This window comes from Cnephaeus nilssonii (assembly GCF_951640355.1).
Source record: "Cnephaeus nilssonii genome assembly, chromosome: 17".
NCBI classification, from domain to species: Eukaryota; Metazoa; Chordata; class Mammalia; order Chiroptera; family Vespertilionidae; genus Cnephaeus; species Cnephaeus nilssonii.
The window spans coordinates 11,236,728-11,260,923 of NC_137088.1; the positions used below are offsets into that span (position 1 = coordinate 11,236,728).

At 40.5% G+C, this 24,196-nt stretch overlaps 1 protein-coding gene across 1 annotated transcript in view; it reads right to left on the reverse strand.

Annotated features, from left to right (window-relative positions):
• The window catches only part of ARPP21 (cAMP regulated phosphoprotein 21), a 99,832-nt gene extending 81,158 nt beyond the window's left edge, over positions 1–18,674 (reverse strand). Inside the window, exons 1-8 of the mRNA XM_079795493.1 lie at positions 18,576–18,674; positions 16,630–16,796; positions 15,467–15,508; positions 14,600–14,689; positions 10,279–10,423; positions 8,784–8,862; positions 8,095–8,154; positions 7,239–7,379 (exon numbers count right to left, since the gene is read on the reverse strand). Of these exons, the coding sequence (XP_079651619.1) occupies positions 7,239–7,379; positions 8,095–8,154; positions 8,784–8,862; positions 10,279–10,423; positions 14,600–14,689; positions 15,467–15,508; positions 16,630–16,758 (686 nt within the window). The 5' untranslated portion in view covers positions 16,759–16,796; positions 18,576–18,674. The remainder of the gene's footprint in view (positions 1–7,238; positions 7,380–8,094; positions 8,155–8,783; positions 8,863–10,278; positions 10,424–14,599; positions 14,690–15,466; positions 15,509–16,629; positions 16,797–18,575) is intronic.
• Between the last annotated feature and the right edge of the window lie 5,522 nt (positions 18,675–24,196).

Here is a 24,196-nt window from a genome sequence, read left to right on the forward strand (position 1 = left end):
TGGTCTTTATGAAGGTATTGATAACTAGAGTTTACTACTTATCTCAGGGGCATGCGTCACAGGTGCTTAAATTTCTTTTTTCTAGTGGATTTTAGTCCATGAGTTATTATTTCTAGCTTTCTCTGTATCATCAAAAAGCAGAAAATATGAATTTAATATTTCTTCTTGATGAAAAAATCTCTTCCCTTTTAATGTAAAAAAAGGTTTTCCCACAATTCATAGCATGCATCCACTGTGAAACTCCTTGTTCATGCATGGTGGATAGCAATGGCATCCCCAACCAAACCTTTCAAAAATTAGAATTAACTCGCCCTAGCCAGTTTTACTCAGTAGTTAGAGTACCGGCCTGTGGACTGAAGGGTCCTGGGTCTGATTCCAGTCAAGGGCACGTACCTCAATCACAGGCTTGATCCCTAGCCCTGATCTGGTCACGTGTAGGAGGCAACCAATCGATGTGTCTCTCTCATATCCATTGATGTTTCTCTCTTTATCTCTCCCCCTCCCTTCCACTCTCTCTAAAGATCAATGGAAAAATATCCTCGAATGAGGAATAACAAAAAAAAAATTAGAATTAACTCCTCATTGTTCCTTATTAGACAGCTCATGAATTGAGAGGAAGTGTGGCTGAGTGAAATACTATGTAAGTCAATCAATTAATTCTTCTAGTCAATTAATTCCAATTACAGTTAGAGTTTTTCTCTCTGAGCTTAAAATAGATGAGCAGTTCTTATAATGATTTTTAAAATCTTTTTGTTCTAGAAGTATTTTCAATGGTTTGCTCTCACTGCCAGTTTCTTGAGGCCAAATTTATTACTTTTCTTCCAAATAGCTTAGTCCTTCCCTGTCTTCTCCATCTCCTCTACACACAAATGAAGAATTCAATTCTATGAAGTATGGAGGTGTACAAAGACTTTGAATTTCATAATGAATAACTAAAAGATGGTCATCAATATGCATAAATATCTTAATAAAAAAAGGTTGCTGCGCACAACAGGATATTTTGGTGGTGCAAGATATCTATCAAAAATTCTTAAAGCCAAACATATTAGAGGAATCTAAGTTTCCCTTAATGCTTTAAAATTTTCAATTAAAGTATTTACAACTGATTTTTTTCTTTAAAAAACAAAGCCCCGCCATTCTTCTTTAAGTATTTCACAATCTCCACTATTATTTTGTCATTTTGTACCATTTTAGTCTCGTTAACTGAGTCTATACCTTATAAATCCAATATAGCCAGTGCTTCCTCTATTAGCATCTTTCAAAAGGATGTTCTCAATTCTCTACACCTTTGAAAAGTTCATTTTATTCTTCTCTAGTTTGATTGTGTACTGTGTGTATAAACAGAGACATGCAAACTAGCATAGGATACACCTTGACCCTCCTCTAATATAGGCTATTCATGAGCAACAACAAAATTAAGCAGAACAGTCAAAGGCCACAAGGGTCAGTAAGACATCTTCTCTTAAATTGGTACCACTGCTCGGGCACACTGGCCATGGGCATTAAGAGCCTTGAAAGTGTCAATCCTCCTTGACACAGTGATTCTATTTCTAAGACTGAAATCATAGGAAATAGTAATGAATTAATACACAGTTCCATTGATCAAGACAGCAAAACAGTGGAAATCCATGGTGGAATGATTAAGTAACTTAAAATATCTCCATATGTAATATGCAACTTTATAAAATGATATTCAATACTTTACTAACATAGAAAAGCAATTTGTAAAAGATGTAGCATGATCAGATTTGTTGAAACTACAATATATAATAAGAACAACACTGGTAGCAGTGATTGTCTCTGGATGGTAAGATAATGGGTAACTTTTACTGCTAGCCTTTGATGTACTTCTGATTATTATAGTAAACATGTAGTATTTCAGAACAACAAATTAACAAAAACTATTATTTTAGAAAGATAGGAAACAAATTCAACAATTTAAAAGTGGTTTGTATTTAATCACTGGATTATGAACAATGAAAATATTCTTACTTTCTGAATAGTTTCTAAATTTTCGTTCATGGCCTATATTATTTTATAATCAGCAAAAAATGTCTTATTTTGCCAAAGCAATTCTTAGTCTTTCTGCTGCTCTGCTACTTTAAAAAATACCAGGATTAATTATGGTCCCTGCTTCTGGTCTTGGTTTATTACATTAAGACCTTCCAATATATATAATCCAATTAGCAAACAAACAAATTTTATTGCTCTGTCTTTGTTGATCTATATGCATAGAAACATGCATTTACTAATGATAATAACTAGGTGATAGTATCTAATCTCAACCTTTTTCTTCCTTTTAAAGGGGAAATCTAAATTATAATGATATAAAAAAATAAAAGGGACAAGGAATAAAGGAGAAAATGTGTAATTTGAAAAAGAGAAATAATCACATGTAAATAAGACCTGGAATATTATATTATCTGTTTGTGAGTTTGGCCATTTCTGAACTGTATGAAGTCCAGTATCAGCAACAATACCAAAGAGGCTTACACACCAGCTAGATCTACTTAGCTTCACAAAACATACACATTGCTACAAGTGTGCCTATACATTGAGAATTTCCATAAAGGAAACATTTAAAAGGAAGAAGGCTGCCCAGCCAGCGTGGCTCAGTGGTTGAGCATCAACCTATGAACCATGAAGTCACAGTTTGATTTCTGGTCAGGGCACATGCCCAGGTTGTGGGATGTGCAGGAGGCAGCCAATGAATAAGTCTCTCTCATCACTGATATTTCTATCTTTCTCCCTCTCCCTTCCTCTATGAAATCAATAAAAATATATATATTTTTAAAAAAGAGGGCTAATACTGATACTGTCTTCTCTTTAAGCTCTCCATTCTTTCATTTCAATATTATAGGAACATCACTAAAAATATTATATGAACATTAAAAGGAAGTAGCATTAATATATCCGATGACTCAAAGCTCTACTCCCCACAAAACACCATGCATATTAGCACAACCCAACAACTTTACATAAAATGGACGTGAACTAGCATACTAAATGTAACATAGCAACAGTTTTAAAATTAAGCTAAGTTTTAAACAATTCACACATAAATTGCTGATTGGCAAGCCTAACAGAATGTGGCTTTTCAAAACACCCATTACTGTGCTTTTTCAGCTCTGCAGCTTAGTAACTGTGCAACTTCTTGCAAGCTACTTAGCATCCCTATGACAGAAGTGTTGTTTTGTTGTAAAAAAAAGGGGGGGGGAGTAATAACACTTATTTCAAAAGGCTTAGGTGGATTAAATAAGATACAGGCAGTGCAAGTAAAGTGCCGAGCCCAATGCCAGGCACTAGCAAAGCTCTCAGGAAATGTTACAAGCTACTCTTAGCACTTTTTACATTTTTCTGAGTAGCCTAGATCTAAAAGTCCACCAATGGATATTAAACTGACGTTTACATTCGTGTTAACCTTAATTAGGATAGATCCAATCTATAATAATCAAATAATGGTTTGATTCATCAGTTCCAAATAAACAAGTAATAATTTTCTTAAAGTAACATGTTCATTGAAAGCTGCTGAACATGACTATTGTTTCTTGGCATTCAAGGCTTTTTGCTTGTATACATATTGTAATGGTGTGTAAACAAGTATTCCATTTAAGCTTATGTGCAAATATTGTATTTTTGCTTGCTGAGAAGGTGCAGAATGATTAGTGTATTTTAATTGACACAGAATTAACCGATAATTTTTGCATGTATAAAGAAATGCTATGTGTTCATATTTCTGGGTTGAAGGCCAGGAGATTGGGAAGTAGAGATTAGGAAGTTTGGGGCTATGTTCCCCTGGGAATGTTGTGGAATCTAGAAAGGCTGAGAAGTTGGAAGGAGTCTGGTTGGGGCATAAAGCATATTAGGTAGATATCCACTTCTCTTGGTAGATTCCAATTTATTGTTTGAAGATCTGTACCAATAATTACAGTCTAGCATTTAAGTACACAACTGAGTGGAAACCAAACACCTTTGACCATTAAACTACATTTTTTTTAATCTACTCTATGCCCTAATTATCTCCTTCCTACAGCCATGGTAATATGCTAATGGCCTCTCTCCAATAACAGAAATCTTAAGATTAGTAAGACACAAGTTCTTCCTATATGAAGCTTCCTATATAAAGTTACTATGTTTAGAAACAACAAGATGCCAACCAGCCACTCATGGATGTCCAAGAGGTACCCGGTCTTCTTCAGAGGACTATCAAGCAAGCATCCATATGAGGATGCCACTCTGTTTATTCATAGCCAAAGGTGAAGAAATATAATAAATATGGGAGGAAAGTATGGTGTTTTTTCTGTTGGTTTTGGTAAAAATGCAATTAATCACTTACAAGGAATGAAATGCCTAAGGGTCAAACACTAAAGATTCCCATTCTACACCTTTGCCTCTTCAGATATTAAGCAGAACTGACGTCCATAGATTCTGATGTACTGCTGTCCACCCCTCTCTGGGTCAGCCCACTGAGACGGTGGGAGGTCCCACAATCCTACCTCCTCATGCAATAGTTATCCTTCACTTCAAGATTCTTAACAAAGTCAACTGGGCTCAACTGCTTCAACCTAGAGAGAAGCTTTACTTAGTGCTAGAACAAGGTGCATGGTTCTTGAGATTCACCCAATAGCCAGCTCAGCTGACTATCTGTTCTGGAACAAACAAGCAAGCAAAGTACCAAATATCACTCATCAAACACCGAGGTCCTTAGGAATCAGGGCATGGAGTTCTTGAGCACTAGACTCTCTTGGTGTTTCCCCAAACCCCTGCCTTTAGACCACTATTCTTGTTTCAGGGTGTCTGGGACCTGTCACCACTCTCCTTCAGTGGATTTGCTCTTTCCTTTCTTGCTGTGTCCTTGTAGAGTAGGGGATTTAAGGCAATGACAGTGGATGAGTGTGAAAGACAAAAGAAAAAAAATTCAAGAGATGACAACCTTTTAACATACAAATGATCTGGGGCTAGTTAAACAGTTGTTACTCTGTCATATGCAGAAACATTCCGATGCGTGTGGGGTTTTGGCCTTGACTGATGTTGGCCCTTTGGAAAACACTAGTGCAAGTAGATGGTGTTTGGTCTCCAAAAGGTATACCCTGGACATGAATCCTTTCTCTAGGTTGAAGAAAAGGAAAGGGAGTGAAAAAATTGTTTAATAAATGAGCAATGAGCTGTTCTGGGCTTAAAAACATAAAAAAAAAAAATAAGCCAGAGAAAGTGTAGATCAAGGAAGAGAGACAAAGAGAAGGGTAAAACTTCTCACATAAAAACAGACTCTTCTATTTGTAGCAATAAAATAGTATTTATAAAATCACTGTTCACACTTTTTTAGCCTCCAAAGGGAATGTCAAAAAAGCAACATTATAGAGAGTATATGCGTTATAAACACTGTTTGCGATACCAAAATAGCACAGAGCCTAATACCTCCGCCCCAGATTTCCAAGAGGCTCATTTGGCGTTGACACTTAATCTGACAGTTAACAAAGAATTCCAATCGAAAACATTTCAAAGTGCTAGAGAGTGAAACCTATTTCTGGAAATATACTGGGGAAAGAGAGCTACAACTAAAGGTTGAAAAACACAATATGGTGAATGTCAACTCAAAATCTCCATTCATGATCAACCAGAAAGCAGTCAATTCTACAAGAGAACGGGTCTCAAACATGGCTACCAAGATTCATGACCGTGTGATTGCAAAATGAGTGTGCATGAAAAAAATAAATGCACTCTCTGTATTGGTTGAAACGATATCAAACAGTCTCGTTGACCTATGGGCTTTTCTGTTATGGGCTTTTAGAGAAAGAGGAGAAAAACAAATGAAAAGAAAATAGTTCCTTGCTTGCCTAGTTTGCAATCAGTGTGTCCCTCCCTGCCCTGTGGCGTCTAACAGTCACTACAACACAGAAAGGAGAATTGATGGAGAGGGAAGATGTGAAGGATTAAAGGACAGTGACCTTTCCATCTCTAAGACTGTTCAAAACAATCAAAGTGGAGAGCTGGTAAATGCTAAAATGTATTTTGCCAGCAAAGTAGAACGCAACCACAAGGCCCGATAATTCTGAAGCTTCAAGGGCTCTTACATAGTCTCCACTTCAAACTCTCCTGCAGATAAGTAATCCCAGAGAAGTGCCCAGTGTCCCTGAGGTAATAGCCAAGCTCAGTCTCTGATCTCCCCGTTTGTGTTTCTCCACTAAGGCCTTCACTCCAGTTCTGCTGAGCACAGACTGGGCCTTGAGTCGAGAAAGAGCCTCATCTCCGTCCCTTCCTGTCCCGACGTCTGGTGATCAGAAAAGAAAGGGTTTTAACCGTGTTTCTTTGCTTGACACAGAAGTTCACTTCAGTGACATAGCGTTCCTAAAAACTATGCAATGCACACAATTTACCAAGCACAGTGAAGAAAAAAAAAGAAAGAAATTATAACACACGCATGTTTTAAGAGAATGCTTTACTTAGGACAGCTTTTCCATTTAACATGTATTTGGCTTATGAAAGTGACTTGCTCTGTACTCAAAAGAGACCCAAGTTCAAGACAACTCCAAATTTCCAAAGCAAATAACTACGCATCTTATGCTCCTGGTGGGACCATGGAAAGATAGTAAGATAGAAGCAAACACTGTTTTTAAGGACAAAAAACAACAAACAAACAAAAAACTAAACCAAAAACCATCCTCTTTTTAGAGCCAGAACGTAGGCATCATCTAGCTCAAAACTGTCATTTTGCAAGGGACAGACACTGAGATGGCAGATTTTAAATGACGCGGTTCAGGCCGCACAGCCAGTGAGTAAAGAACTGGGTCTTAGAGGCAGCATTTCTACCTCCAGGTTTGCTGCTTTTTTCGACTTTAAAAGCCGCAGAAAGAAATAAAAGGCCAATTACCCTGCACATGTCGTGGTTGTTTTAAAATGTCTGTGATTTTTAACGTGAGTTACGTTTTGCCATAAAACGTCTCACGGTTTTGTTTATAACCGCAAGGGGCACGGATGGAAGGAAAGAAAACATGTTTCAGGAGCTCTGTCAGAGATCAGGGAATAAATCCACTTCGTTGCCTGAATTTTATAAACTTCCCCGGTCCTCCGATCATCCTCTACAGATAAATGCCACACGACTGCTGATAAGAACGAGCGATTAAGAACACTGTGCATCTTAAATGTCACGTACGTCGCATTTTACACTGCGCTCTTATAAATGAACACAGAAGAGAAAAGGAAAATAAATGCTAACTAAAGGCAGCGATGGGGCTTACATTCGCGTGCTGCTGGTCTTATTGATGATAACAGATTTCCCCGTTTGATCGACATTGTGGTCCAACCCGAAGTAAGCTGCCACACGGTGGACGAGCATCCTCTGATAGGAGGACATCTGAGGGAACTTTTTATAATGGTTACTGGAAGAGAGGACCGGAAAAAAAGTGGGATCAGCATTTTTGTCTCTGGCCCCAAGTACATTTCACGGGCGCACACACACACAAAACCGTTCCTCTCCCATCCAAACCGCTTCATCTCTGGCATCACTTCATGTTCCCGTGTTGAGACAAACTGTCCCCTTATTGTAGATGCATCGATTAGGCTACAATAAACACCTTTGTTTCCTAGTTGCACATTTCTCCCACCAAGGAGAACGCAGTGTCTGTTTGGAAAGCGTTCCGTTTTAGCCCATGATACCTTATCGCCGGAGCCAGGCGCAGGACCAAACGATACGGCATCGTATGGGAGTGCAGACGCCTAGCTGGAGATGTGTCATTACGTGGTTTACAGTGACAGCGGCACAATTATTTCCAGGCATAACTGACTGCAGCCAGCTGGAGCCCATTAAAACACTATCATAAAAATGAAAAGGGTCGCTTCTTGTTACAGCTACTCTATGCTAATCAGTGGGCCCCGGTTCATAGCCATTTTGTCAGGAATTTAACAAGCAGGAGCAAACATGGTCCAAGCAACAATCCCCATTAGCATAGAGCTCCAATAGAATCTCCACTTAACGGATCAGCAAACGTATTAAATGTTTTATCCATCCCTAAACCTTTCCAGAGTGAATAATTCAACCCAAACGCCAAATTAAGACACATCGTACAAATTAACCAGAACTGCCATTTAACATACTTGTTGTCACTGATGAAATCAATAATTTCCTGCTCCATTTTCAAGAGGATCATCCTGTCCCTGCAAAATAAATGCGAAAATGTAGTTTTTAATGTACTTTTCCACTGCCAAAGACTCAAAAAGTTCATTTGGATGCATGAAAAAGATCGTGCCTCCAAACCCTTATCTAACTCTTCTTTTGACTATGCTATCTAATACATATGGTTTCATTCCTCTTAAGATTATTTCTAAACTCACTAATGGTTAAATATTTTGTAATAATCGACACATTTGCAGTTTTCATGTTAATTAGAATATGCAAGGTATTAGGCTCATAAAGCACATCAAATAAATTGCATATTTTAAATTAATTGGAAACTAGAACAAAGCAAAGCCCAAGCAGGGGGTTATGTAACTGCATTGGAGCATAATTGGTTTATTTGATATTGATTCCCCCCCCCCCTCTATTTTTCCCCTTAACCCGTATCTCTTTGTGACCAGGAAAGCAGAATTTGTAAACTATAACTTATTCACCCAGGAATTAAGACTCTCTATCAATAGTCAACATACAAACCCAGGAGAGGGTTTAAGACATCAGAGAAGGTGTCTATACTTTACAACTCCGCTCTTAGAAGTATTTGGATGAATGAGTTCAACGATAATATTCCATTCGAGTCTTCTAAAAATAAGAGGTTTGTTTAAGAATTTACCTGGAATTATTCTTTAGCGTGTTAATCAGAAACTCATGTAAGTCTATGCCTGTAGAATCCGTGTATTCTTGGCTGCAATCTGAAACAAACAGCATGACGGAGTTGTCAGGAATGAGGAGGGTGGTGGTTGGAGTGAGGGATGGGGGTGGGGGTAGTCAAAAGGTTTTCCCAACCTTTCCTGTTTCCCTCCTGCTCAGGTAAACTTTAGGTGAAGCTGTTGCTATGAAAGATGCCTATTTCAAAACGAGCAGTCTGACAGTCTAACATCAGAATAAAAATTAGATTCAGGGATTGAGAACACCCAATAGATCCCGAGTGTGGCCGACTCTACCATCATGGGAGGCACCGTCCGGGTGGGTGGTGGGCGGAGTCAATTACCATGGGTTCCTTCTGAGCTTAAAATCAGCAAGGGCATGACCTCCACGTGACAGGTACTCTCAACCCACAGAGAGAGCTCTGGAGTTGGAGATCTCATGGAACCCTCTTATTCTTAAAACAGAGAAGGCAAAAAAAAAAAAAAAGAAAGAAAGAAAGAAAAAGAATACCCTATCTTCTGATTCTAGCTAAAGCTTAATTTCTAAAACCATTTTAGGATGCTGTATTTCTTTACTCTTGTATACACCTGGAATTTTAGATATTCAGCAGTGAATATAAGCAGATGATGGTTATAGAGCATAATGTTAGAAGTAGTTGCCGTTCCTCAGCTGATCGAATGCCCTATCCTTTCTCAGTTACTAACCAAAGTCTACTGCGAAGCTATCTGTTTGTGGCATTGTTCATTTCAACTTAATTTCAATTTGTTTTTACTTTTTCTTCTTTTAGATTTGTACAGTTCTATGTATGGCAACAATTTGAAAAGTCTAGATTGTAGGATTACAGATTTAGAAGGAATGACTTTTTTTGGGGAAAAACTTTATTGAAGTAGAAATGTGTATATTTTAAGTGAGATATTATATAGCAGTATATGGGTTGCACAAACCAAGTTCATCTGTGGCAGGTAAAGTGGTAAGTGTGTATTTCACTGACATGGATACTACATACATCTGTGCTTTGGGGAGTATATCACTTGTGGACTGAGCATTGCTAGTCCACTATCTGTCCTTAAAGATAAATATGAAAGTTAAGATATAAAACTGGGTATCACTGCTGTTCATCAATCTAAATGAATGGGACTAATAAACCTGAAACAAGAGCAAATTTATATTCACTGCTCCTATAAACTTATCTTTGAAAATAGGAGGTCCCAATGAAAACCTCCCAAAAATGTGATCCTAAAAATAACCTTTTAGGCTACACAAATAATGACACCATGAACAGGGGGGAAAAAATCAAGTTCACATCTTTTACACACACACACACACACACACACACACACACACACACACACAAAATTAAATACGGAGTTTTGGGGAGGTGAATATGCATGTAAAATCTAGAATTATTCTGATTCTTCATTTTTCTAAATTGAGTAAGTTAAGAAAACTTTTACATTCACCTTTTGATAACATTCTGATCTTGGGTTTTTCAGAGGATTTATCTTTGTTTTTATCCTTTTCTTTTTCTCTTTCAGGGTCATCTTTCCTAGATTTATCCTCCTCTTGCAGGCTGGGGAAACTGGAAAGCTGTAAATGAATTGATTCCTGTTGGGGAAAAAATATAATAATTTAGGGCCAGATTTAATAATTTCTGTCTGGCTTCGTTTGCATAGAGTTTATCACGTACAGGCAAATGAAAGCCAGGTGCAGTTTTTTTTTCTTTCTTTCTTAAATGGCAAAAAAATTCAACCTGTCAGAAAAATAATTGCCCTTGCAGTTGAATTAAAGTTCAGGAGTCAGTGGCAGGTCAGGAGAAACATCTAGCACTAAAACTTTGCCTCACGATGGTTAACCTTAAGCAAGTTACATTCCTGTAGATCAGAACTCTTGTTTCCTCTACAGGTTTACCTGTAAACACCTAGGAAACAGTTCTTTATCAGTGAGCTTGCATCTCAGCCACTGCCATGTCTCAAACATGGAGTGGCTTCCATAGTTCTTTCCTATGAGCTCTTATAAGGAGCAACTGGCACAAATACAAACAGACAGATGTTACGAATCATTACTACATATAGAACAGACATAAATAAAGACCCTACTAGCCAATTTACAAGAGAAAGTCTACTTTACCACTGTATCAACAATGATTTTTTACTACTAAGAAAAACCAAGCTATATAATTGCAGGAATATTAGGTATGCATTATTGTCATTCATGCATGGTTTACAAATGCCCCTAATAAATCATCATAATATATAGTTATAATCAGCATCGCCTTTTAGAAAAGGGTAGAAACTAGAATTATATTTTCCATCAATTATATATAAATATTTAATACGAGTTCAATTTTAGCATCAGTTAATCCTTTCCAAAATGTAAGAGTCTCTTGGACTATTGCTTGGTATAAGATTGACCATGTATAGTATTTGCGGCTGAATCCGCTTTTGTATTTATTTATTTTGCACTGAAAATGAAGCATTTTTGTATTAACTTGTATATCAGCCATTTGGTTGATGGTATGTTCACTGTTTTGAAGAAGAATGAGCCAAATTATGTTTTTTAGTTTTATGACAATCCTATGCTATGATTGAAACGATGACAAATTAGTCAACATTAAGCCCACATGCTCTTATGTAAGAGATCATTTGATGGGAAAGCTTTCTTTCACTAGTGACATTAAAATTTATGATGTAGGGGAAAAAATATTCCCAGTGACTAATAGTGTTTTTCACGGGAAACTAAACTAGTGCTCATCTACATGTGACTAAATGGATGCTGTACACCCTCAAATTATGGCCAATCGGGGATTCTTAATGGTTCTTTGGTTCACTTGTCTGATCGAACAAGCAGAAAATCAAAGCCCTCCAACGCCAACTTTCTTTTTTGGGGAGGGGCTTCATTGTGAATTCATAGCTGGAATAAAAAGTCCACCATGGCTGGAAAGACATGTGCTACAGAAGATGAAATAGACTACATTCTCATGCTACATATTTATCTGAGCTGATGTCCTGACAGTCACATATTGATTCTGGAGATGACCATGTAAGAAATATGTAAAACTGAGTGTTTTTAATCACTTGATTTGGGACCAAAATGTCTTAGTCCACAACGCTTCAGGCAGATTTTAGGGTTATGATTTGTTTCTACTTGCTAAGAAAGCAGCTGGAACATGCCTGTTTCAGAAGACAGGAAGGGGGTGGGGAAAAATCAATTTGACAGCTGATCAGGTGGGAAACTGAGGGTACCAGGCCATGAAAGTGGTCTCATTGCTTCTTCAAAACCAGCTAAACCTCCCAGCCTCCATAAGTTTAAGTCTTAAATCAAAGAGGCTTAGAAATACTCACGTAAGAGCAGAGGCTAACTGACATTATTTACCAAAAAATTGGACAAACTCATGCCATGTGTGGAATAATACTATACTCAGAAAAACACCTATCTGTTCTATACAAACATATACATTATGGTGTTGAAAGAACACACAAAAGTGCTATAGAGTTGGTAAAAAACAATCTGTTATTTTTTAATATTTTTATTGATATGCTCAATAATAAAATACAAGTGTTAATAAATACATCGGTACAGGATAAGTTTATGTCCAACAACAGGAGAAGAATGATTTCAAGTTGCAGTAATACACTGATAAAGAGTATCACATTAGAAAAGCAAAACTCCTTTAACTTAAGGACAGACTGAACCATCAACTATGGGTCTGAGATCAAGTAATACAGGTAGCAAGAGTTTTTCCCACACAGGAAAATGAAGGCAGTTTTCCAAATACTGTGAAATATACAAACAGGGGAAGCAATACAATCCATACGCTGTATATGTCTGCCAGTGTTCTCTGGGATTCAGATCCCATACTTTGTAAGTGCCGGTGGTAGCTAATGAAGGCATTGCATATCAAGTTCAAAGGTCTGCTTCTTTATTCTCTAAAAAGTCTAGCACGGCCACTTGCTTACATGTGTGTCTGGCTACTGTCTGGCACCCTCCCTGCTCCCACCACCCCTCAGCCAGTCCAAAGAGAAGCTTGCAAGCTGTACTTCTCTCCTAGTCTTGGTTACTGAGCTTGGAACCAGTAGGAACAAAGCACCATTTGCATCTTATTTCTCTGCACCAATTGTATGGAGAAACTAGACTTAGGTCCAGGACGGGCACTAGGATACAGATGCTCTCTTAAAAAATTTCCTCCTGCCTGGCCAGTGTAGCTCAGTGGTTGAGCATCAACCTATGAACCAGGAGATCACGGTTCGATTCCCGGTCAGGGCACATGCCCGGGTTGTGGGCTCGATCCCCAGTGTGGGGTGTGCAGGAGGCAGCTGATCAATGATTCTCTCTCATCATTGATGTTTCTATTTCTTTCTCCCTCTCCCTTCCTCTGTGAAATCAATAAATATATTTTTTTAAAAAAAATTCCTCCTGGTATCTTGCCAAATGGGATAAAAATCAGATTACGTCTTTAAAGGCTGTCCACCTCTGCCCTGCATTGGAGTAGGGGACAACGGGGACAGCCCTTCTCCCAGAGTCTGTCATTCTGCAGAGTTAACACGTGGCATGTGCAGTACATTACAAGCCGTCAATCAACATTGAAATAATACAAGCCGGGATAGTCACATGATTCCCCCTTTCCAATCTCCAGTAAAAATAGAAGCACAAATAAAATGCTGAAGGAAAGCCACACGTTTCTCAGAACCCAAGGAAAAGAAAGCTTGTGGATGAAACATCTTGATGGCTACTGAAAGGTAGCCTGTTCATGCCCACAACAGGAGTGGCATGTTGAGAAAATGCGGCTGGGGAACAAAAAGTACTCTCAGGACAAAAATCGAGAAGGGTTTTATTTTTGGTCCTTTTAAAGAAAGTGCTCTCAGTGCTCTCTGTAACCATGAGGAGAATTTAGAGGATTTCAATTAAAGTACAAAGAGAAAAGCAAAACAAGACCAAACAAAAAATAATGGTATCTTAAATCAATTTTCCCTCCCCTGGGCTCAGATAAATCATTTCACTTTTGTCTTGACTGCTCTCAGCCTCTGATAAAATAAGGGAAATATCAGCAGCAAGACCATTTTAATAAAAGCTAATATGATGCCTACAAGGCAAACAAAAATAAAGATGATGTGACGTTTCCCGTTTTTGTCAACAAAAGGGTTTTGCTGGAAGTTGAGTTTTTTAGAGCCTTGCTGTAAGTTAGCAACAATCACCGTGCGCATCTGCAGCAAAACATGTATAACATGAACTTAAATTCACCATCAGCTCAGATTCCTCTCTGAATCATTTCTCCAGTATTGAGACATCTCCACTAACAGCCATCAAAGGACTTCTCCCAAGATCAATGCACTTTTTTTTTCTCTATTCCTAACGTTTGATTATAGCCAAGGGTTGTGTTTTTATAGGCAAATGCATTTGGGGGAGGTGAGAGGTAAGACTATCCCGTAAGGAAGGAGATGGGACACTTAGGTCTGCATTTGGTTCAGTCTTATCAAGAGAGAGCCTTTGAGGAAACCCAGCCCTTACTGGGCTTACTTTTTAGGTTTTAATCTAAATTCTTTTGAATTCCTTTCCATTTGCAGTTTTCAGAGGGTCTGGAAAAAAAACAAACGTAATACTCTGTGACAAACCGTGACACTAGTTTCAAACGTCTCATACACAGGGGATGAAGCCAGAGAAACACTTTCTTTCTTCCAATGATGTTCCTTCGCCCCCAAAACACTGTCTAATGCCAGATTCACACCCATGCACACAAAGGTGGGTCCCGCTCGTGCAAGTAACCATAGTAACGGGGGCGTATACCTGATCTTGGAGACTTTCCCCTCCGGGTCTGGCTGAGGATTCTTCACAGACAGCGAGACTGCGCGTCAGTTTCCCTTTCCCTGCTCCTGACTGGGGAGGGGAGAGAAGAGGGGTGGAGGAGAAAAGGAAGGAAACACACACAAAATATTCTCAGGCCGCCCAATCATCTCCACTGCCATGTGACAACCCCAAATCGGAGCTCAACACTGAGCTTCGGGTCCGCCCCTCAGTGCTGTCCACATTAGCTCAAAGCATCAGGCCCTGGTGGTGGTGGGCACAGAGGTGAGGGAAGATGTGAATGGATGGATTTAAGGGACGCCTCCAGCCAACTGTGCCCACCACATTGGAAACGCATGAGGGATGAGTCGCTGCCATTTCACGGAAATGCCAGAAGAGGAAGGTGAGACAAGAGAATGTCTACTGAAACGAAGCTGGGAAGCGACTTAACTGAGAAGATGCTTGACAAAGAGGACAAACATGTCCTAGACACCGGCCCCTGTCTACTCCCAGACGGAAAGCAATTGGGAGGCTGAAACAGTCACCCCGGATTTTACTTACACAGAAAACAAAACAAGCAGCTGTTGGCTTTGCAAAGCATGTCAACTCTGCAGGTGGGAACTGGGGTTCAAATGGGTACATTTGCAGCTTTGGGAACCCTAAATGCTCTCATGGAAAAGCACCCAGAGCAAGAAAGGAAGGTAGACGTGAACGTGACCCCGTTGAAAGCAGACAGCACCAGTACAGCCCAAATCTACCACAATCTCTCCACACGACCCGCCAGATGGATGGCAAACCCGTTAACTCAGGCGTCAAATATGCAACTGCTACCCATGCCACCAGGTCTACGTAGAATCCCCAGGACCCTACCTTTGATTTTCTTCTTTCTTGGTTCTGAGCTGCCAGCCGCCTCTGTGTGTTAGAAATAAAGCAAAATAAAACAAACCAACCATAAATGGACAGTGAGAGAAGGAGAGAGAGAGAGAGGAGAGAGCAAAGAGGAGAGAGCAAAGAGGAGAGAGAAGAGGAGAGAGGAGAGAGGAGAGAGAAGGAGGGGAGAGAGAGGGAGAGGGAGAGGGAGAGGGGGGAGAGGAGAGAGAGAGAGAGAGAGAGAGAGAGAGAGAGAGAGAGAGAGAGAGAGAGAGAGAGAGAAGCAAAATAAAGGTGTCACTACAGTGGAGAAATCAACAGTGAGAGCCACAAAGGCATTCTAGGCACTGGGAGGACTCCTCCCCAAACTTCTGACCATTGAACTTTTCGCTCTCTTGTTTAGCAGCTATTAGAGAGAAGAAAACCCGACCTTGAAGCTTTGGGCCATTATGTGGTTATCTGCCTTTGCTCACTGGTAAATAAAAAGAGTTAATACTTTTGTAGGTATGTTCAAAGAAAACCCATACAAGCTGTCTGCAAGAACAGTTTGTTTTTTCTCTATGAACCCCCTTTCCCTCCCCTCATAACTCATGACATATTTAATCATGTCACTTTTTCAATATTTCAATCACCCTGATTTCTATTTCTACCCCTTTTATAGTTCTCTATCTGTCCATCTATCTTTCTCTCCACCTCTGGCTGGGAATTCTAGGACTTAGGTTTGTCTGTTAATAAGAATCTAACCTTAGCCTGCCTGTGACGGTCAGCAGAGCTCATATCTTTGATTTTTCCTAGTCTTTCGTGAGCTGAGTCTTCATCTTTCCAAGGAATAGCAAATTCATGTTGTTTTTTTAAACTCAGCTCGCCTAAAGAAGCCTTCCCCAAACTCCTTGAGGTGGTCTGGAAATTAGTATGGTGATGCTGTGTGCAAATTCAGTCGTTGGATGTTTTTCATGTCAAAGGGCCATTTCGAGCACGATGTAGTCAGAAAAAAATGAATGACCAATGATTGGGGAGGGAGAGGATAGCTTGATGGATTTCCTAGTCATTCTCCTAGTCAAACTCTTTTGTAGAAAAGAAGAAAGCAAACTTTCAAAGCAGTCTAAAAAGGAAAAGCAGGAACTGTACACAATAGCCTGAGAGTCAGTTTTCCCCAGACTTACCTGCAGTTCCAGCTTCTCCTCTTCGTCCAGACTCTCTGCCTTAACGATGCCATTCTCCGGGGTGGTCCTCTCCTGCTCCGTCCCGCCTTCCTCCACGATGGCCTGACTCAGGTCCCCTGGCTCGGACATTCTCTCAGACGCAAATTAAAATAGCAAGGTTTGATGCCCTGCAAGGTTAGGATGTCAGACAATCAGGTTAGAGCCGGGGGCAGTATTCACCATTATTTTGGAGGTATTTCATCCCTCCCTTCATATCCTCATTCAAATGAGCAGCTCAGGCATCCCTGCCAATTTTATACAAAAGGAGACGGAAGCAAGATCCCACCAGGTACCCAAGGCGGACACAAGAGGCAGAACTGGCTGCCCTAGCCACACCCCCACAAACACGTGCCCTGGTGAATACATTTGCCATCAAAATGGGCAAACAAATAAACAGAGACACATACTTGCACACAACTAACAGCCCCCGGGACCCACTACAAAGCAGAAGAACAAGAGTGAGAGTATGTCTCCAACTGTTGCACAGATACCGCCTGCGCTTCTGAGCCAAGAGGTGGTGCTGGTGTTTGGCAGCGCCTTAAGGATGACTCAGAAACGATTTGCAAGTTTTCACCGTAGACATACTTTCCTAGGGATAAGGAACACTGCACTCAAGGGGCAAACATCAACTTAAGAGGCAACCATTCCGTATAAATATAGGACCTACGCTGGACAATAGACCTTTCAGGGCCAGAAAAAAAACTGGCTGCAAACTGACAGCGACTTGATTCAAAGCAGGAGCCCTCTGCCCAGCTGGTGCAGGAGCCCGCTGCACAGACCCCGGGGAAGGCGCCTCTGGCAGCAGCCCAGGAAGCCGTGGCTCTGAAGGCCGCCGCTGCAGGCTCACAATGGACCACCACGCTGGCACAGGCTCTGGAGATGGCTTGTCCAAGTTCAAGCCTGTTTGCTATTTCTTTCTTTTTCTCTGACCCCTGCCTGACACTTCCCTTTCTGATGGGCTGCGGTCAGAGGAGGCTCATGAATAATTTAGCACTGACTTGCTTCTTGGTTTCTTTTTTTTTTAAGATGTGAGCAAAATAAAGGAGGAGAGAGAGAGAAAGAGAGAGAGAGAGAGAACGGGAAGGAGAAAGGAAAAAGAAAAGGAGAGAAAAAGTCATTGTCGCCTAGAAAGTCAGCTGTTCTTCACAAAACATTTCACAGCCATGCTGGTTCTGTTCCCAGTTGGGACAACGGTAATTAGTATCGGACAAATCCATGTTTTGGTACGTTTCCTGGGGAGCGTTTAATTACCATTTGCTAATTCAGTATCTGGATTTCCGGCAGGCTAAAGGAAATATGAGAAAAAGCAAAACCATGGCAATTTCTGTTGCAAATTTGCTAAGAGCCACCATGACTGGACAGATGGTAGCTAATGATATCCTTAAACAGCACAGGCTCCTGTGGCAAAGGATTGTGGGAATGAAAAGGGGACCGGTTTCCTCGAGGAAGGTGGTTTGGGTCTGTGAGTGATTCGTGAGCCCTGCTTTTGGGTTCGGGGAGGCTGTGGGCTGTCCCATCCAGTGCCCTGTGACTGATTTCTCTTCTTCCCGTGAAACTGGGTATGCACGGAGTTGACAAAATAACCATTTCTGTCTCCCAACGGCAAACAGCTTGTTTCTCAGTGTACTGGGGAGGGGGAGGAGATGGGACTTCTGTCGCCCTAACTTTTTTTCCAGAGCATTTCCATAAAAATCAGATCGCGATCAGATTTAACATGGAAAATGCGATGAACACGTTGAGTTCCAATTTCACAAACGAGAAGCCAGCTGCGTCCCTGATCCAGATCCCTGTCAGTTCTGTTCACCTTTCGTGAACTGTTCGATGCAAACAGGCGCATTTATGCAACAACAGTAATAATAAAATAAAACCCACAGATGAGATGACAGCCAAACCACAAGACTTTGTACCTTTGGCGCAGAATTCCTGCTGTAGGTCTCGGCGACTTCACTGGCGGCTTCTGTCGTTCTGCACCGGGAAAATCCACGCAGATCAGAGGCAACCGGAGTCCCATGTCCCCATTAACAGTTCGGAATGCCCATGTCCCTGCGATGCCCTCACACAGCGCGCCACATCGTCAACCTGCAAAAAAGATGAGAAGTCAGTGGCGAGAAGGGCAGCGAGCATGGCAGGGCGGAGGACGAGGGGGACAAGACCGGGTTCCTAACACGGATGACCGGCTCCCGGCGAACCCCGTTCCCGGCTTGCTCCGGCTCCACCTGTCTCGGGCTGCCTGCTTCTCCGCTAATGAAGGCTCCAGCCGGCTGTTCAAGTCAGCGCGGCACCCACGCAAGGAGCTAAAATTAACAGTTGCATTATGCACTGAAGATTACTCACTTCAATTTTAACCTTTTTTAGTGAAATCTCTCACTTTATATTACAAAAAAAAAAGAAGAAAAAAGCCACACAAGCTTGTGTGTTCGCCTCAATGAGAATCCAGATCACCTGTGAGCACAAGGCTTGCCTCCTTTTGAAAGCAAAGCCTTTGTCTTCACGACAGATTCCTCGCCTTTACCTTACTGTTGTCTCTGGGACTCCCTCCTTTGGGAAAGTTATCCCCAATGAAGCGCATGCAAAGGTTTCGATTCTGACGGAGGCATTCTCTGTCCGGTAAAGGACCAAAGAGCACGTTCCCCTGGGCATGGCTCAGGGAGATCTTCCCCTGGCAGTTGCATCCCTGATATTCCTGTGGCACGGCGAACACAGCCTCTCCGGACCCCTCCCTCCCCAGCAGGCCTGCCACCGCCAGCTGGGCTCCCTGTTTGACAGCAAAGACACGCTGTCAGAGGGATTCAACAGATTTGCAGACTTTGAGCCTGTTGAAAACAACCCAGGCTCTAGCGTGCACTTTCTTTTTTTCTCACCACTCCTCCAGGAGCCCAGGCAAAGACAGCGTGAATGCAAACAGAGAGACGGAGCCCTAACAACACTTGCCAAAAACCAGGCTGTATCTGCCGCCTTCCGCGGCTCTTCCACTCTGTTGCATACCTGCTAATGCCAACGGCATGCACGCCTCTGCCATCGTATAGCCACCTTCGAGAACAATAACTGCATCTCCATTAGTCTGTCTGAAGTTCAGAAACCCTCTTGCCTCCCTCCCTCGTGGCCCCCCTCCCAAGTTCAAATGAGCACAGGTGGCTCCTCACTGGATCTCACTGCGGCTATGTTAACAACATATTGGGTTACAACACCATTTGTTGGGCAAGAGAAAAACAACTTTTGAAAGTGCAATCGCTTATACGGGCAATCATTTCTAGCTTTATTCATGTTTCATTAAAATGGATGATTTGGCTTTGAAATATGTTTCTTTTTTTTTTGTTGTTAGAAATTATACAGCTTCTTGAGAGATAAGCAAACGCTCATTTAGGACAAAAATGATTCGGTAATCAACAGTCATTTTAATTTTTCATTTGGATCAGCTTCACCATGGCTACTTTGACTAACACTCAAATTAAACAGTAGTCAACATGGCTGAAAAATCAGAATCCATTTAAGTAACCAGCCATTGCCGACTGTCTTCGAATAGACACCAAATGCTTTTTGAATTCTGTTTCCATTTCCCAAAGAAAATGAAGTGATCCACAATCATTGTGACCTTTTTGCCTCCTTTCTCTGACGCTCATATTTGTACAGTGGCCTTTCATCCAACAGGTGAATGGCAATGCGTTTCTCAAATCTAAACCTAGTCGCATTATTCCAGTCCCAGTAGGTGGATGCAAGATATACTTCTTCCCATGAAGAAACAGAAAGAACAAACTGATACCCACTTAACCAACTCAAGGCGCGAACAGCCTGGATATCTGTGTGTGCGTAGTTACCAGGACACGTTTTGAAATAGCACTGAGCGCTGAAGCCAGCGAGGTATTATTCTTGCATGCCTGAATCATAGAGTCATCATCTACCAAGATAAAAGTGAATATGGGCATATGGGGATGAGCAGAGAGTAACATATGGATCACAAATATTTTTGTAACTGATTAAAATTGTTCTCTTTGCTAAGAAAGCAGTGCCAGGAATTCAGCTCTACTCCCAGCTTTCTGTTCACCAAACTACCCTAACTCTTCCAATGCCGTTTAATCTGAAGCTGTTCCAATTTCTCCCATTTTCACAGAGGAGCAAAACTATTTTTAACAAATACCTTTAATCCAACATTCCGTTCATAGATATCCTGGTCTAATTTCAATTGTTATAGTCGGAGGGGTGGAGGAAGGAAGAGAAGACTCTATCCATAAGATAATAGTTACTGCAGTTCTTTCAATGAGAGTAATATTTTAACCATAATTTAGAGCAGTGATTTTTCAACCTTTTTCATTTCATTGCACACATAAACCGATTACTAAAATTCTGCGACACACCAAAATATATATTTTTGCTGATCTGACCAAAAAAAAAGGTGTAATTTTGATTCATTCACACCAGATGGCTATTATTGTGTTGACTGTTGTCATTTTTTTATTAGCTGGTCTAAGAGAAAATAGATCAATGCCCCTTAAGAAATAGTCAGGTATTGCACGTTTAAAAAATTCCTGTGACGCACCCATTGAAAGTCTCTGGTTTAGAGGATGGTATTTAGTAAAGGTAGTTAATCACTGCAAAACAATAGATCAGAAGTGCTTGCAGCTCTTTACAATGAGAAAACTCAGTAAAATCATTACCATTTCACGTTATATTTTTGTGGTTTCTTATATCTTCATCTTAGTTTACAGTTGAAAATAGTAGCATTTATGGGGTTGTGGGGATGAGAAAGAGAGGGAGAGAGAAGAAAAGTAGAATGCAAAATACCAAATATTCTGTCCTAACACTTTCTCTCTCTCTCTCCCCCTCCCTCTCTCTTTCTCCCCCTCCCTCCCTCCCTCCCTCCCTCCCTCCCTCCCTCCCTCCCTCCCTCCCTCCCTCCCTCTGGCATATATTAATCTCTGGGCTGTCATGTGGAGAAAGAAAGATCAAACTTGATTCAAATTCCAACAGTAATTTAGCTCTCAGGGGATAGCTGAAATGGGAAATTAAAGTTGAATTCTATTAGCATGTTGGAAGGGTCACTTTCCTAGTCATTTTTCTCACATTTTTTTTTTCTAAAAGTTAACACAGGACGACTAATCTTATCCCAAGGCAGCATCGGTACTTTGTGATGAAATAGCATAACCGAGATTTACTCATTTGAATGATTGAAATGTTTCCCCGCTACGCACTGTTCATTCTTGTTCTAGCCGGTCACAGTTGTTCAAATGTAAACCACTTGCAAATTGTGGTGATATTAGTGATTTGTCAATTTGCCACATGTGATGATATTTAAGAACTGCACCACTTTATAAACCTAAAGACATCTTATTCTCAAGACAGTTATTCTGCTAAAGTTTTAAAAAATATTAGGGATGTGTAAGGTAAAATCAAAAGAATCAAAGTAATTGGAAATGCAATTCTTTCAGAAATAAAAGCAAGCATACTATGAACAATGTACAGCAAGTTTGAGAAAATTTCCCCAGGTGACAAAAAAATCAATAAGAAATTTTCACATAGATTTAATTTCCCAAAGAAACTGTGCTTCAATACAGGTACAAGTAACACTCAAGGAGAAACTCTACCCTTTAATTAAACTCATTTGGTCAACCCAATGCACAGGCATTCGACTACTTTATTAAGCCTTACTACGTGTTGCTACAAAAGTTAGAACTAAGTGGGGAAAGCCTACGTTTAAAAACACAGAACCCAGTAATTCCACTCCTAAATATATGCCCAAAATAATTAAAAACACTCAGACAGATGTTTGTACACTAGTGTTTATAGCAGCATTATTTATTCATAATGACCAAAAAATGAAAACAACCCAAGTGTCCATCAGCAGATGAATGGATAAACAAAATATGGTATACGCATGCAATGGAATAGTATTAAACCTTAAAAAAGGAATGAAATTCAGATACATGCTGCAATATGGATGGACTTTGAAAACGTTATGCTTAGTAAAATATTCCAGAAACTGAAGAACAAATATTATATGAGCCCACTTATAAGAGGAACCTAGAATAGGCAAATTCATAAAGACAAAGTAAAATAGAAATTACTAGGGGCTGGAGGTAGGGAAGAAAAGAGTTATTGTTTAATTGGCGTGAAGTTTTTGTTGGGGATGATAAAAAAAGTTGTGGGTGTAGATGTAGCAACAGTTACACAACATTATGAAAATATTTAACGCCACTGAATTGTTCATTTCTGAATGCTAAGGTGATAAATATCATATTATGTAAATTTGATCACAATAAAAAAACCTAGAAAAAACACTTTTATCTTCCTGAATATGATATAAATTAGGGATAAGAAAATCAACATACATGCAAACAGATCAAAGGCAGAAATGATAGGACTGTTTTACATTTCCCCTGACATATTGAGAACACATATTTGTAAAGACCAGTTTTATGCACGTAACCTGCCCAGGTTTGTCTCTGGCTCTAACAGATACACAATAAATGGGACCCTGAGTAATCTCATCCTCATTTTATCCATCTCATCTTTTATGATTCAGTATGCTTTGCCGTTTAATCATCCAATGTGGACATTGCAAGAATAAAAAGGTGATATTCAGAAAACCCTCCACTGCATCTCTCCCAGAGCCAATGTGTGTATGACCAACGTGTTCTCATCCACAAAAGATAACAGACACCATTTCTAACCAAAACATACAACATGATCAATTTTGATGCCTGGAGCTTACTCTAGGCAGAGTGTTGCTGCCCTACAAACCTCAGGGTGCCAATAACCTGGGAGAGAGGACTGGATGTGACAGAGCAGCTGATCAGCAGTTTTGTCTCATTACTGCCCCCCCCTTTTTTGCATAATTTTTTTTTTATTGCAGATAAGGAGAATCTGCAATAGAATCCATGCCACAGAGAACAGGGCCAATGGCCCTGCTGCCATGTTAGAATATAAATCAAATAATCTGAGAGAGCATTGAGGATTTTTTAAAAATATATTTTTATTGATTTTAAAGAGGAAGGGAGAAGGAGAGGGAGAGATAGATACATCAATGATGAGAGAGAATCATTGATCAGCATCAGCTGCCTCCTGCATGCCCCCCACTGGGGATCCAGACAGCAACCCTGGCATGTGTCCTTGATGGGAATCGAACCCAGGACCCTTCAGTCTGCAGGCTGATGCTCTAGCCACTGAGCAAAACCGGCTATGGCTGAGAATGGTTTTGGTTCAACTATGTGACCACTGGGACTAGCCCCAGGATTTTTAAATAGCCTCAACTTTCACAACCCCCGCAGGCTGGTCACTACCTCATAGTTCCTACCTCATTCTACTAAGAATCTAGGCATGACTTGTCCATACCCAGGGTAGTCTCATCAACCTCCAGATTGGTGCAAACTTAAAATAACAACAAAAAACACAGTGCAAGTACACACAGAACCACAGCTCTGCAAAGAACCTTGAAATCAGCTAGTGCAGCTAACATCAAATCCAGTGACTTGGACAAGATTTACAACCAGATAGTGACAAAGCTGCCCCAAATCTTTTCATTTTGATTAGGGGT